This window comes from Megalobrama amblycephala, linkage group LG6 (assembly GCF_018812025.1).
Source record: "Megalobrama amblycephala isolate DHTTF-2021 linkage group LG6, ASM1881202v1, whole genome shotgun sequence".
NCBI classification, from domain to species: Eukaryota; Metazoa; Chordata; class Actinopteri; order Cypriniformes; family Xenocyprididae; genus Megalobrama; species Megalobrama amblycephala.
The window spans coordinates 12,592,461-12,607,626 of NC_063049.1; the positions used below are offsets into that span (position 1 = coordinate 12,592,461).

General features: G+C 37.2%; 1 protein-coding gene across 17 annotated transcripts in view; it reads right to left on the minus strand.

Moving 5' to 3' along the window:
• mycbp2 (MYC binding protein 2) overlaps window positions 1-15,166 on the minus strand; it is a 114,411-nt gene that overhangs the window by 39,834 nt on the left and 59,411 nt on the right. For 15 of the 17 annotated variants that reach the window (XM_048192966.1, XM_048192977.1, XM_048192961.1 and 12 more), the window contains 17 exons: window positions 14,652-14,858; window positions 12,989-13,126; window positions 12,730-12,908; window positions 12,494-12,636; window positions 11,364-11,464; window positions 11,016-11,234; window positions 8,947-9,169; window positions 8,442-8,560; window positions 5,341-5,428; window positions 4,528-4,577; window positions 4,272-4,444; window positions 4,015-4,159; window positions 3,736-3,942; window positions 2,802-2,857; window positions 2,589-2,704; window positions 2,121-2,218; window positions 703-819 (listed from right to left, as the gene is read on the minus strand). In XM_048192966.1, the coding sequence (XP_048048923.1) occupies window positions 703-819; window positions 2,121-2,218; window positions 2,589-2,704; window positions 2,802-2,857; window positions 3,736-3,942; window positions 4,015-4,159; window positions 4,272-4,444; window positions 4,528-4,577; window positions 5,341-5,428; window positions 8,442-8,560; window positions 8,947-9,169; window positions 11,016-11,234; window positions 11,364-11,464; window positions 12,494-12,636; window positions 12,730-12,908; window positions 12,989-13,126; window positions 14,652-14,858 (2,379 nt within the window). The remainder of the gene's footprint in view (window positions 1-702; window positions 820-2,120; window positions 2,219-2,588; window positions 2,705-2,801; window positions 2,858-3,735; window positions 3,943-4,014; window positions 4,160-4,271; window positions 4,445-4,527; window positions 4,578-5,340; window positions 5,429-8,441; window positions 8,561-8,946; window positions 9,170-11,015; window positions 11,235-11,363; window positions 11,465-12,493; window positions 12,637-12,729; window positions 12,909-12,988; window positions 13,127-14,651; window positions 14,859-15,166) is intronic. The other 2 variants (XM_048192976.1, XM_048192974.1) reach the window with 1 other exon arrangement.

The window sequence follows — 15,166 nt, forward strand, 5'->3', positions numbered from 1 at the left end:
CAACAGAAGAAAGAAACTCATACAGGTTTGGAACAACTTGAGGGTGAGTAAATGATGACAGAATTTTCATTTTTGGGTGAACTGTCCCTTTAAGATATAATATAATTAAAAACATGAATAAGATAAATATAGTAATCTAAAAGTAAAGTAATCTGTGAAATTAAACAAATTCAGTCAAGTGTGTCCAAAATTTTGACTGGTAGGGTTTTTTTATATCCAGTTTGACCTGCCATGCAAACGTCATGCAATTGTCCAATCAGGTGAGCTTTGAAAGATCAACGGCAAATGGGTGAGTGAAACGCTGACGCTTCTCTCTATAGAGTTCAATGCACTGCTGGTTCATGTGAAAGGGCCTTTAATGCAACCGACAGCTTTGAGGATGTGAGGTTGGATCTTATAGGAGTATCAGTGATTGGCATGCAACGATGTGCTGGGAAAGATAGTTCTTATATGAGCTTTAACTACAGCCTCAAAGTCTCCTGCATGTAAATGAAGCAAAGGATAGGCAAAAAAAAATGCTTCTGACCAAATGAAAAGTAAATTTGAAAGCTCAGAAAGATGCAGAAATTGTTTTAAAAGCCTTTTGTTTTAAAACAGAAAGAATCCATTAATCACTCATAATTATTTTCACTGATTAAAGGAAGAGAAAACAGAAAAGGACTTAAATACAGAACATTTTGGCCCTATTCTAGAGCGCTTTACCTCGTCAATGAATGTGATGGTGCCATTGACTTGGACTATGCCTATTTGTTCGCTCTGCAGAGAAGGGTGACTACGCACACGCAGCCCTGCGCTGTCCTTGGCCACAAATTTGCGCACCTGAGAGAAGCAGAGGGGGAGAGACGGAGAAAGTGAGACAGATGAGAAGATGGCAGGAAGCTGCATTCAGAGAGCAAGGATTCACAGCAGAGAGAGAACAGAACCCGCACATCCTGTCAGACGAGAGAAACGTCAGTCCATCCAATGAGCTGTGAGACATTCAGCAGCAAAGAGCAGGAAAGACATTTGATTTTTGCGCAGTTGTGTTGCTTGTTTCCCAGTTCAATTCACAGTAAAAAATACACAGTGTAGAAATAAACAGTGACACTATTTGCACTCGAATATAAACAGCTCTGAGACCACACAGCTATTTTACACCAATAGTCTAGTCTCTAGTCTCCACACTAACTGTCTAACTATAAATAAAAAGAAAAAAAGTACCGTACCAAAAAATATTTAACTTAGTCCCTGTGGTCCATCAAGTAATATAAGCTCATAAAAGCTGTGTGTAATAATTAAAACATGAATACTTACTTATTAAATAATTATAAAATAATAAATAAAATACTTTTTGATTGATTTTAGCTTGTCAAGCCGCAGGACGTCAACTTCCAGAAAGTATTTAACGTCATAAATAATATTCATAAAATAAATGCAGTAATCGTATACTATCTGCTTCACAGTAAAACATTTTTGGTCACCATTTCCAGAGAATGACAGTCCAGTAGTGAACATATACAGTACCATTCAAAAGTTTGGGGCCAGTTTTTTTTTTTTTTTTTTTTTTTTTTTGAAGAAAAGTAAGGGTGCATTCACACTAGTACCTTGCACACCCGGGTTCAATAAAACTTTGTGTCACTTTCCTGACAAGCGTGACTGACACACTGCAAGCAGAGAGAATAAATATCTTATTTCTGCAGTACGTTTTTGCAGTACATTCGCAACAGACAGACACAAGTCTCGTTATGTGCTGAGGCTTTGGAAGCAAAACCAAAGGGTTAAAAAAAGATGCGAGCATCTCTATCCCTTTATAGCCATTACCTAGCAACAAGGGTATGCGGCTGCAGCTTGATAAAGCAAGCGTACTGTGGTTTGGACCCAAATAAAATACAATGTTCATAGACATGTTTACTAATAAATTTTTATGACTTTCGAGGGATATTAGACTGATTTCTGAAGGATCATATAGCATTTTACTGTATTTTTGATCAAATAAATACAGCTTTGGTGAGTTTAAGAGACTTTACCGATTTTACCGACCCCAAACTTTTGAGTGTAAAATGAAGGAAGTGGCTGGACCTAACACATCTGACTGAGTAGTCATCTCAGCACTTTTTTAACTGCTTAACTCAGGAACTCACCTTGCTAGGTTGAGGTTCAGCTTTGGGTTTGACCATCTGTGTGCCAGGAGGGATCATTCCTTTGGGTGGGTCTTTGACTTCGACCTCCAGACCAGCATCTGAGCAAATATTTAAAAAAAAAAAAAAAAAAAAAAAAAAAAACATTTCATGACTCATGAGCTCTATAATATCAATAGTTAAACTCAAACCACAATGTTTCAAAACAGCAAGGACTTTATGTACCATGACTATAGTATAGGAGCCACTAAAGGGACATGGTGATGAAAAAAAAAAAAAAAAAGGCAATGCCTTTGCATTCTCTCACAAAACATTTAGCAAGCGAATGCAAAGTTTCTCAGGAGAATGTAAAACATTTGCGAGTGAACACAAAAGCATTGACATCATTTTTACATTGACATTTTTACATTTTACATATTTCTATAATGAAGAGCTCTAATACAAAGCTAATAAAACCTGAAATGCAGTTACCGATCTCAATGCCATCAATGGTCACATGAATGGTGTAAAGTCCAACCGCACCAGGGGTCCAGTTAGCGCTATATGTGCCGTCTGTGTTGGCCCGGATAAGCATGTTCTCACTGGGCCTGAGTAAAAAGCAGACAAACCCAACTTGAAACCTGTTCTTACATTTGAATGTTGACTGTAATATGTATATGTCAGGTAGGAAGGTAGTCTTTGAACCTCTTTGGGGTCGGTGAGGCAAAGCGAAGCTCTTCAAAGGAATAATTTTCATACGCCTGGACAAAAAATAAAGACAGTAAGTGACTGTAAGAAAAACTTTAAAAATATCAAACCATGTAATGCAATGACATTTACACATTCTGAAGTCATCATTCAATGAAAAATAAAATGATATATTTTGTAAATGCATCTTATTGATCTTACTGTGAATGATTCATCCACGCATATTTTATTTTTCAAGTTTTTGATCTTGTAATGTTTAATCAAAATGTCATAACTGGATCTTCCAGTGAAATGACAGCCTTCTCTCTAGTGGCGTATACAGGACTTCTCCAATCATTTATGCCCCTTAAAGGGATAGTTCACCCAAAAATTTAAGTTTTGTCATCATTTACTCACCCTCAAGTTGTTCCAAGTCTGTATGAGTTTCTTTCTTCTGCTGAACACAAAAGAAGGTATTTTGAAGAATGTTGGTAACCAGGCAGTTGATAGGCCCCATTGACTTCCATAATATGAAAAAAAAAAAATACTGGCTACCGTCAACTGTCTGGTTACCAACATTCTATAAAATATCTTCTTTTGTGTTCAGCAGAAGAAAGAAACACACTGGTTTGAACATGAGAGTGAGTAAATGATTTTCATCAAAGTCCAGCCCATCTATAATAATATGGAAATTTGCATTCATTTTCAATTTTTTTTCCACATAATCTCTCAAAATCTAATCAACAACTGATAGATAGAATTATATTCCTGACATATATAACAATATGGAAGAAGATCTGTTACTACTCTGTTACTTTGTTACTTAAGTGTACAAATTAAGGCTGCATGGAGGGGATATTGAGACTTCAGTTTTACTTTGATGAATTGGGCAACCCTAGTTCAAATTATGTTTGAGTACACTATAATTATCAAATCAATAGATGAGAGGAACCTTCATCATGGTGATGGCGATATAACGTGCTTCTTTGATGATCATGGGTTCGTATGTCGCCTCCAGTTTGGGTGCTGGGTGGCCACCAAAGGTGAGATCAGTTCCTGATGCAGAATTAGAGGAGCTGCCTGGCAAACGCTGCTGTTTCTTCATGTTCTCCTGCTGGATGGACTTCTTCTGAGAGACAGGAACAGCCTTGACTTCAACCTACAACACAGAGCAGAGGCGATTAGATGTGCCATTTTCATAACACACCATTTGATTCAGAAAGATGCTAACCTTCATGTTTGGGACATGCACAACATCTCCATATTGGTCTTTGGTCTGCACCACAACAGTAGTGGGCCAGCCACAGCGGATGTCATCTTTGTTCAGAATGAGTGAGGTCTTCTGAGGGTCTGCGTAGGAGTCTGGCTGAAGCCACCTGGGAAAGTAGAATGGTAAAGATGCTTGGATGAGGGCTTTAAGTTATCAAAAGACCCATAAAGTACATATTCTTTGTGAATAAAGGGAGCTGTAAAATGTTTGATACAGACCTGGCAAGCCGCCCACCGCTGGAGTTCTGCACGCAGGTAATGAAGTCCTCTAGGAAGGAGTGTTCGTTAGTCTGCAGGTGCAGTGGCAGGTTCCCCTCCAGTGCCTCTAGGATTGTGGGAGAGTGAGAGAGGGCCAGTCCCTTTCCCAGGAGCCCTGAGTGGGCTTTACACACCTGCTCAACACAAACACACACATTCTGAAGATGTGCAGCACTCAAAACAAACACACACAACAAAACTATTTCTAATTTAGTACCTGGAGTGAGGCTTCCTCTAAAATCTCCAAATCCTCCTCCAGTTCATTCCCTGTAGGATGGTAAATAATCCATACAATCAGATCAAAAAAGACAAGGAAGGAAGTTTCAAAATTCAGAAATATTGTTGTGGAGGTACTAATAGCGTAACAGCAGCTCAAATGTTTCAAACAGTGCAGCTTTTCCAGTAACAATCTACTTTTTACTATCAGTATATCGTGACAAAACACAAAATTGCCGTTTAAATGTCAAATTGTATTATGCTTTACAGTAAGCGGAGGCAATAGCTTTAAACATTTTGTTTCATTCTAGTAAATCAGTTCATTCAGAAGGTTCACATAAATTAACTGATTTTTAAAAAGTTCTTTTTTAGCAAAATATTTAGTTAAATTAAAATTCTTATTATTATAAATGTTGAAAAAAATTTGTAAAAAACGGTGATGCACTTTTTTCAGGATTCTTTGTTGAATAGAATGTTCAAAAGAACAGCAATTATTTGAAACGGAAATCTTACAGAAAACATTATACATGTCTTGACTGTCACTTTTGATCAATTAATATGACCTTACTGGGGAAAAAAATGTATTTCTTTCCATCAACAACAACGTAAAACAAAAAAAAAAAAAAAAATTCTTACTGACCCCAAACTTTGGAATGGTATTGTATGTTTTAAAAAGGCATTTAAAAGATATTGCCAACTGTAGTTAGAGACAGATTGTGTTAGTTAGCTGCTTCAACTGCTTTAAATTATGAGCATTATGAGCACCAGTTTCTATGCATCTTCTCCAACACCGGTAAGCAGCAGTCATTCTTACCTATGGGTAGGGCAAGATCCTTTTTCATGAGTGCAGCTGCACACATGCTTCCTAAATACGCCAATTCCTTCTCCAGCTGAATAATTCCCTGAAACCACAGCCACATGACAAATGTCTCAAATACATGTGCAGTATGAACCACTAATCCTTTCTCTGCTCCAAAGCAATGCTTAACAGAGATGCTAGCAGTGGTAGACACAAACTAATTTTTCATTTACGATGTCCAAGCTGAAATGGTTCACACTCACAGTTCAATACACATGCTTATACAAAATCATACACAAATTTCATGATTCGATTCGATTTTGATTCACAAGTTTTCAATTCAATCCTGATTCCGATTCATTTGGATTTATATCAGGTACCGTACTAATACTGTAAACTATACAGGGAACCATGTCAGGTGGCATATTACTATAATATTAATGGTAAAATTTAACAACTGATTTGTATACAAACATTTATTTTGCACATAAAGCAGCTTCTATAATAATGTTATAATAATATCTCTTTTAATGACAATGTTTCAACTGTTTTTTGAAATATAAACATTTAAATGGTGCCTGTCATAAAACTTGTTTTCATGAAGATTTATTCAAACATGCATTAAATATTGAAGAACAGGTTAAGAAAAAAATATATAATGAATATGTAATAGTGCACATATTTAGCAAAATGCTTTCCTTTAGTGTTAATTTTTCTAGCAAAGCTATGGGCAGGATTTCCCAAAAGAGACGTTGTCTCTTAGCGCACTACGAAGCTATCTTAACTGAAGATATACCGTTTCTAGGCATGTTCCCCGAACTATCCCTTAGGAGGCTGCTTAAGATACAAGTGTGACGTTACCAGGTGCTGTCCATGGCGCTGGTGCTGAATTGGTTGATATCGATGGCTCAAGAATCGATAATTCACTCTATGAAAGGGCTGCTTCACTGCGTTATGTGAGAAACGGTGATCTTTATAAAAGAAGCACTTCAGAAATAGAAATTGCATTTATCAGGACTCGTGTGATCGTATAAAAATAATCCAAGTTGCAAACTAAAACTATATTGTAATTCATCTATATTCTGAGGGCTCTATATTCTAGCTGAGCCCCCAGAGTGAGTTTAAGGCGACCATTATTTTAGAACATTATTTTAGAACATGTTAATTCCTTGAAGACACGTCATGCAGCTGACAGATATGTAGGTATCCCGTTTATTTAGTTTTTTTTCCCTTTTTTTCCTTTTTTATTCAAAACATTCACAAACTTGTTAACTATATCATGAATCTTATGATATATTCCGACTGTAAAATATGTGGAAATGAATGTGTTTTGTCTCGCAATGAGTTTGCACTGAAATTCAGAGCTGTCGGATTTGCGAAAAAGTTTTGGTAAGCTAAATGTCACTAAATGACATCATAATGGCAAATTCATTGATCTATATAAATATTAATATAGATCAGTGTGCAAAATAAGAATCTAGATAAGGTTTGTCCGAGAAGTTGCTAGATTTGTCCCTAAACTTTTGAAAAGACATCTCAAAAGGGGCGGGGAAGTCACTAAATCTAGTGACAAAATTGGCATAGACATCAGTGTATGGAATTTGATTTTAACTAACTATAAATGTCTTTTTTATATACCCTAGTACTTCATTCAAATATGTATTCACATGTCTGAAACCTAAAATAAACCTGACTGAAAATACTAAATAGTTGGGATATTTGACAAGAGCTAAGCGCGCGTCTGTCTCTAGCTCAACGCCAAAGTACATTTGAATTTAGCAGCGAATCTTTGCATTTTATTCTTTGTCATTATCCTAATTGAACACTGGGTGTATTACAACTTCAGAATTATATTCATATAGACCGTCAACAGTGATAAGGTATAGCTAAGAGTGGTCCAGACCAACCTTACGAACGAATGACTTACAGAAGGTATACTTAATTAAGAATGTTTCGGGAAACAAGTATTAACATTAAAGGGTTAGTTCACACAAAAAAATGAAAATTCTGTCATTTATTACTCACCCTCATGTCATTCCACACCCGTAAAACCTTCATTAATCTTTGGAACACAAATTAAGATATTTTAGTTGAAATCCAATGGCTCCGTGAGGCGTGAACCGATTTAAATATGTTTTTAGTACCTTAATGGATCTTGAGAGAGGAGATGTCATTGCTCCCAATGAAGGCCCTTATGGAGCCATCGGATTTCAACTAAAATATATTAATTTGTGTTCCGAAGATTAACGAAGGTCTTACGGGTGTGGAACGGCATGAGGGTAAGTAATAAATGACATAATTTTCATTTTTGGGTGAACTAACCCTTTAAGGTACAGCTTAAGGTATAATTTAAGAACGACGTAGTGTTAAGAAGGTTTCGGGAAATCCAGCCCAGGTCATTCAATAACTTTCCTGAGGTAAATGTAATGTTATGTGTCACACTGTTCACCAAGCTGTTTTAATGACGTCTTTCTGCCATTGAAACGCTGTGATGATACATTTCAGTAAGTTGTATCTTTCAACATACCTGCTGATGTACATTCATGTTTATTTCATGCTAGCATTTTATCATTTTAACTAGTAATAAAGAGGAAGAGTTGACTGATTCATGTGCGCTCAGCACTGCCACTTTGCTTGAACTGAGGCGCTAAGGGGATCTGTCACGCCACATTAAATAGTGCTAAAACTGTATTTATTGTTTGAGTTTCATATTAAAATGTACATAATATGAAAGAACAGAGCACAAAGCTTATCGTGATTATTGGAAGGGAGGTGCGCTACAAATAATGTTTAGTGAAGTTTGGTTCACGCTTTAACTGAAACAGCACAGAGTAATTGATTGTGCTCCTTTCGTTCACAAGGTATTGATATTGGTTAAGAAAAATGAGAACTGATTAAAATCGAGAAATCAATATATTCAACCTAGCCATACAGAGCTGTTCATGTTTCTTCTAAATAGTCCTATAAATGTTTGACATGTAAATTATTATGCGTCATTTATCAGTGTGGGGCCAATTGTTTTTACAAGTGAGGTAAAATAGGCTCCTCAAACATTTCATGCATCAAGCACAGGTTTAAGACACATCCATATTGTTTTGCAAGTAGAAATTTCATACCTCATCAACACCAGGGTTAAACTCATAACCGACAGCAACACATTTGAATCCGTAGAAACAGGCTTTCTCATCTTTCACGTAATCTGATGCAGTTTCCAAGGAGAACTGGGCTTCGTTACCTTACATTAGGAAATGGAAATGAGTTAACGAGTGAGCCAGTGTAGCATAACTCATTTTGAATAATAATAAGATGGCAGCTGCCCATATAATCACAGTCCTCATGGAGATAATATTCTTTAAACAACCCCACAATCTTCCTGTTGAGATATGGTGTTTATAATCCCTCTGTGGGACCACATATAAAAGATTTATCTGTTGACAGCTTAAAGATTCTCACTCAAGTTCCTGGAAGTGGTGTTAAGTAAACATCTCAATAAATGTCTTCTTTTTAATTAGTAAAGATCAACAAATACTTTCTTGCAGCCCACGTCAACAGCACCTTAATCAGCATGAAGGCATAAAGTAAATATTTATAAAGCTTGGTGGAAGGGGACATCACCGTTACCTGGCAGCACTAAGACAGCGGTGGGCCAGCCAGTGGAGCCAGAGAACTTCTTGAGCTCGGTCCAGCTGTTGATGGTCTCGTGAGCCAGAGCTTTGGAGCCGAGCCCAGAGAAGTGCATCGATCGGCTGGGGATCAGGAGACGGAGGACATCTTCTGGCTGCGCCGTGCCACACTGAGGATCAAACTCAACGGTCATCCAGCGAACGCAGTCTGGGAAGGAAACCTGAAAATCCAGAGCATGGAAATGTGATTTTGTAGGTACATTAGTCATATTGCATCTCAATTTGTAACAAGAAAATTAAATTTGGTCAAGACAAGCTCTGAATGTTGGCTTGATAAAGACTTAAAATGTTGAAAATTAAAAAAAAAAAAAAAAAAAAAAAAAAGTTATTTAGACCTTATTTTGTTTGAATACTTGGCCAGTTTGTACTGAAAGCTTTGTGGTTGCTAAGGTATTCTGGGAGGTTTTCAGGGTTGTTGCTAGGCAGCTGATAGTGTGTTCTAAAATGATGCTAAGGGCTCAACATTAAGTTTTTTAATGTATGTGTCCTTCACAAAAGTAAAACTGATGGTTTAGCTTAACAGGGTTTTTCCAGGCGGAGGTGGTAAAATCCTGATCACGGCAGAAAAAAACACTTTTATAAGCACATATTTTAGGTATTTTAATATTAAGAGAATACGATTTGTATTTTGAGAACACTATTATATATACAATGTTTCCCGCAGGATTGTGTGTTTTCTGTGGTGGTTGCTGTACCTCTGTCCCTATAGATAAAGATAAATTTAAAGATAAATTCATTAATCTGGTGCACTTTGAGAGCTCAAAATTAAGAGCTCCAAACCATGTTAAGCGTACAAATTGAACAAAGAAAAAGTCTTGTACTTCAACTTTAAAGGGGACTCTATAGGGCTTGTGTACTAGAGATGTGCAGATCAGCTCTAACATCACCCAAATCCACTGTTAAAAATAAATCATCCACACCGCCAATTTTTAGGTATCTGCACCTGATCACCACAAAATAATTATTCAAATTCTCAGTTTTAAGCATGATGATATAATAACATATGACACAGTAAATATCTAAAATAAAAGTTCTTCTTTGACAAAATTACATTTCCTTAATAGCCTAAACACAGGCTTTACTTCCTTCAAACTAAAACTGTCAGTGTTTCATTACATCATTGTTGAAAAAAACACTAATAATTTCTGTTAAGCTTATGTATATTTTTAGGTAAAGCTTTTAAGCAATATCTCATGTGGAGTCCTTTGTGTTTTATATAATGACCACTAGAAGGTGCTCTAGGCATATGCTTTCCTTGATTTGTTTTCCTTGAATAGAAATGCATTGTCATTGAAAACGAAAGTAAAAGAGTGACGCACATTCCTTGCATTTTACCAAATGAGAGTTCTGTGTCTTTATTAAAATCAACACATTAATGATTTATCTCTCATCCACCCGCAATTACTTGGAATGATATTTTGTATTACTTGGCCGGCCCAACCCGGCGGATTATCTGATGCGGATATAACCGCAATCCGCGCATCACTTTCGTGCGCTCTCGCAGAATGTCATGAGCGGCTCCATTCGAGGCCAGCAAGTTGTAAGGCCGGAGTGAAACCGATCTTTTTGCCACGGAATCCCATTTTCTGCAGTGGGGATGGGCGGAACGGTTCAAAAATGGACACAGGCCAGGAAGCCACAACGGAACCGTGGTAAAGGGGTATTTGTGCATGTGACTGCCTGTCTGAGTTGTCAACCCTGGACAGCCGGAGGCAGCACAGAATTTGACGGAGACAGCCGCCTCGTAATTCTCAATGCATGAAAAACCCTGGCTTAAGTCACAAATGCAGAAGTCACAAAGTGCAAAAACATGCATTAAACTATGAAATTATACAATACAATTCAATTTCTATTTGTATTTATATGTTTATTAAGCACTAAATTTTAAGAACCACACACAAGGACAATCATAACCATAAAAAAACGTAACAAAAACACATATTACAAAATAAACCCCACAGATGGAATATTTTGTTGAATATCAGGAAGTGAACACTAATGTTGTACCTTGTACTGGGTGACACCAGCCTGCTTGTAGGGGTGATCACTCTCTATGACAGCATAATGATTAGAGGTGGTGCAAGCTGATAGGCCCTGCTCCGGCTGGTTCCCAGTGGTGCTGTCTGTGGATTGGTTAGGATTGAAGGCAGGTGGTGCATATTTCTGGTTCAGGGCAGAAACAGCCGGAAGAAGTTCCTGAACCAAACCAAACACCTCCACTGCAGCCTAATAGAAAATGATGAAATTTAAAACAGTTAGGCGAAGGTATCGTGAGAAAACTAAACAGAGGAGGAGATTGATCATTATCACATCAAGACCCAAGGTTGCCAATTCCACAAAGAAAAACTCCCTTACCTTAGGAACAGATGCAGCCACAGGACCAATGTACGCCAAAATAAGTGGAAGGAGCATCGAAAAGAGACTGGAGGAACTCAGGAGTTCTGGAATGTCTTCGACTGTAGAGACATCAGTAATATCAATCAATATATATCGAAAAGACTGATAGCAAATAACTAATGATGCTGATCTAAGGGTAAATCTCACAAAAACAACCCAGGTCATCCAAAAATCAAATGAAAAACAATAAATTGTGTATATATAATGGAATATTATTACAATTTAAAATAACCATTTTCTATTTAAATATATTCTAAAATGTGCAAAGCTGAATTTTCAGCATCATTACTCCAGTCTTCAGTGTCACATGATCCTTCAGAAATCATTCTAATATGCTGATTTAATTTGCTGCTCAAGAAACATTCTTATCATTAATCACTGACATTATCAAACAGTTGTGCTGCTTAATATTTTTGCGTGATAGTGTGATTTTTCAGGATTCTTTGATGAACAGAAATTTCAGAAAGAACAGCATTTATTTGAATAAGAAATAGTTTGTAACATTACAAATGTCTTCACTGTCACTTTCAATGCATCCTTGCTGAATAAAAGTATTGATTTCTTTTTAAAAAAAGCAAATAAAAATTAAAATATAAAATGAATATAGATTAATCTAGAATATTGATTTTGTGCTTATGAGGATAGACAACAAAACAGAAATTTTTACATAATTTTATGTGTTTTATGTATTTATGACATTTTCCCCCAATTTTCATTCCCGTAATGCAGCTTACTTTAGATTTTTCTTTTAATTCCCATTATCTCAGTGATGAATCTAATGAGATTTATATTACTGTACTGAATATTACCATGATCAATAAACATGTTTTAATTAAAATAATATTTATTAACATCGCAGTTATGAGAATGAGATCTTTTTTTCATTAGGGTAATTTTATGCTTAATTATCATGAAGTTAAAATAATCTTATAATGCAAAATGTTCATATGTTTTGCAAAATATATTATTTCTTATTTCTATCATATCATAAGCTCAACAAATGGCGTGAGGGTGGGCTGGGACAATGTTTCTGTGAAACCAATAGCAAATGGGAAACTATTTGTGAAATCTAAGGAAATGATCCTCACCGTCCACAGCAAAGGCCCTGTGGAGGAGGTCTTTGGCCGCCCGAACCACCACGCTGACTACAGAAAGAGCACGGCTGCAATTCTTATCCTCTTCATTGGCTTTGCTTAACAGCTGTGATTGCAGGTCACCATCATATTCACTCCTGCAACAAACAATCGCAGTTAAGAAGATGTTGCATCCTTCAGAAATTCCTTTAGGAATTTTGTAGGCAGATAAAAGAATATATAGTACGGACCTATAATAGAGAATCTGAGGGATCTGGCCTCTGGTCTGGTTGGTGCCATTGCTGCTCAGGCTGCAGGTGCTGAAGGTGAAGGCAACTCCATCAGAGCATTGTACAGTGGTCATGCCTCCATCCCCATTGGCTGTGCGGCTGCCATAGTTACGCAGACGGACAGCATATTTCACATTCTCCTGCAAGAGCAACAGGGTGAAAGTGAGTTTGCGCCGAAGTGAAGTTTATACTTTGCGCGATTCATGCGTAAAATTCGCACCTTCAGAGGAACAGCTTTGTCCAGACGGATCTCAGCGATGTCACTGGGAGAGTCGTCAGTGCTGTAAGTGCCTTTGACCAGTTCTAAAGACGTCCATCTGTGGGAGTGGGCGGAATCTCCAGGGTGCTCCGTCTGAGCCTGATAAAACAGGACAGATGGACAGAACAGGAACACAGAGAAAAACAACAGGGTAAGACATTGGGAGAACTCATTCACACGCTCTAACTTACAGGAATGGTTCGACCCAAACCGACCTGGCACCATAAGGATATAAGTCACGTTTTTATCATTTGGGAACGTGCTGAAACTTATATTCCAAAGTGAAGCGCACACAAACATGCACATGCACACACCCTTTCTAACTTTACACTGCAGCCTATTCATCATCAAATTAAACACAGTTGACCAAACAAAGTTACACGACTCAATTTAGTCTGTTGTAGAGCAGGGCTGTGCTCTGTACAATTGTGGTGGTACACCAATCACATTATTACACATGTGAAGGTTGCTGTTTTACATGGATATTAGGACATTAGTAAAGAACGGGGAACCATTTTGATTCATGCCAGAATGTGAGGAACCTGAGCCCATGAATTTGGATTAAGCTATATGTTGGCTTTGTATTCTGTTTTGTGAGCTGCCATGATTTTAACAAGTTATTCCACTAAGACTACACATGGAATCTTGTTTCTCTTCTCACATCCTCTGTATTTTTACATGCAAATTATTGTGAATGTTTATTTTTCCTCCTTGCGTTCAATTTCCTCCCTATATTCGCATTCATTAAAGTCACTATGAAATCAAAATGGATAATTCTTGTTTTATGGAATATTGCAGTAGTTATTATAAATGATTTATCTGTACCAGATATAACCAGATATAACCTGTAACTCACATGACATCACAGCAATAGTACACCACAACCATCCAATCAATTCTCGATGCTCAAAATCCCACTCTAAATTGTTTTTGTTCAATAAGACTCCAGTGGGTTAATAAATACAGAAAAATATCCATATTTAAAACTTTATAAACTATAATCACTGGCTTTCTGCAACGGCCGTACGCTCGTTCATAGGGCCTCATAGATTATTGTTTATAATGTTTAAAATATGGATAATTTTCTATATTTATTAACACACTGGAGTCATATGGATTACTTTTATGATGGATAGATTTGCTTTTTGGAGCTTCAAAAACTTGGAGCTTGGGAGAGCCAGGATATTATTTAAAGCTGCAGTTTGTAACTTTTGTTCAAAATTGACAAAAATTATATAATGAGCGAGTACATCATGAATCCTTTTTCCAAACCATGATTATGTCTTATCCTGAATCACTACGGTACACCTATAATAAGTGTTTATATTCAGACTATTTCAGACCAGTCGGGTTGCCACGTCTGCAGAGTAGCCCAGTACCTGTGTGACTCGTCAGACATAAACAGAGAGAAGCAGCTCCGGCTACAATGTTCTTCCACAAGTTGCATGCAGTTTTGTTTATTAACCATTAAAGCACTAAAAGTTACAGACTGCAGCTTTAATATAACTCTGATTGTGTTCGGCTGAAAGAAGAAAATCATGTACACCTAGGATGACATGAGGGCAAGTAAATTATGGGAACATTTTTTTTGGGTAAACTTTTTGGAATATAGAAAAGAACTTACATCATCAGCGAGCACCTCCAGCTCATACTCATGGATGCCTCCTCCTCCGTACACACAGAAACCCACCAGCACCACCCCTGGCTTGTCCACAGTGAAGCAGATGGCATCAGGAGAGCCGTTCCCCGTGTTCCAGCTGCGTCCCTGGCTGGTCTTAGTGAAGCGGTTGGGGGTGGACTTCACTGAGTGCAAAGAGTTCAGCCCATCCACCTGAACAACATTCAAGAAATTTAGACAGAAAGTGTAGAGCAGAATTTACATTTAATGTAGAGGCATTTTTACATTTTAAATTTGTTTTGGAGTTGCAACACATTAAATGGATAGTTCATCTGAAAATAAAAACTATCCTTTTAAGATGAACTCTCACATGTTCTTCCAGCAGGTGGCAGTAGGCCAGAAAAGAATAACAGAGAGGATGTTTTTTGTTATTGAACAGGAGCCTCCATGACAACCACCACCTAAAACCCTGCTCTTCCTGTGCTATTACAAACAGCAGAGACTGGATGCCATTTTTATAA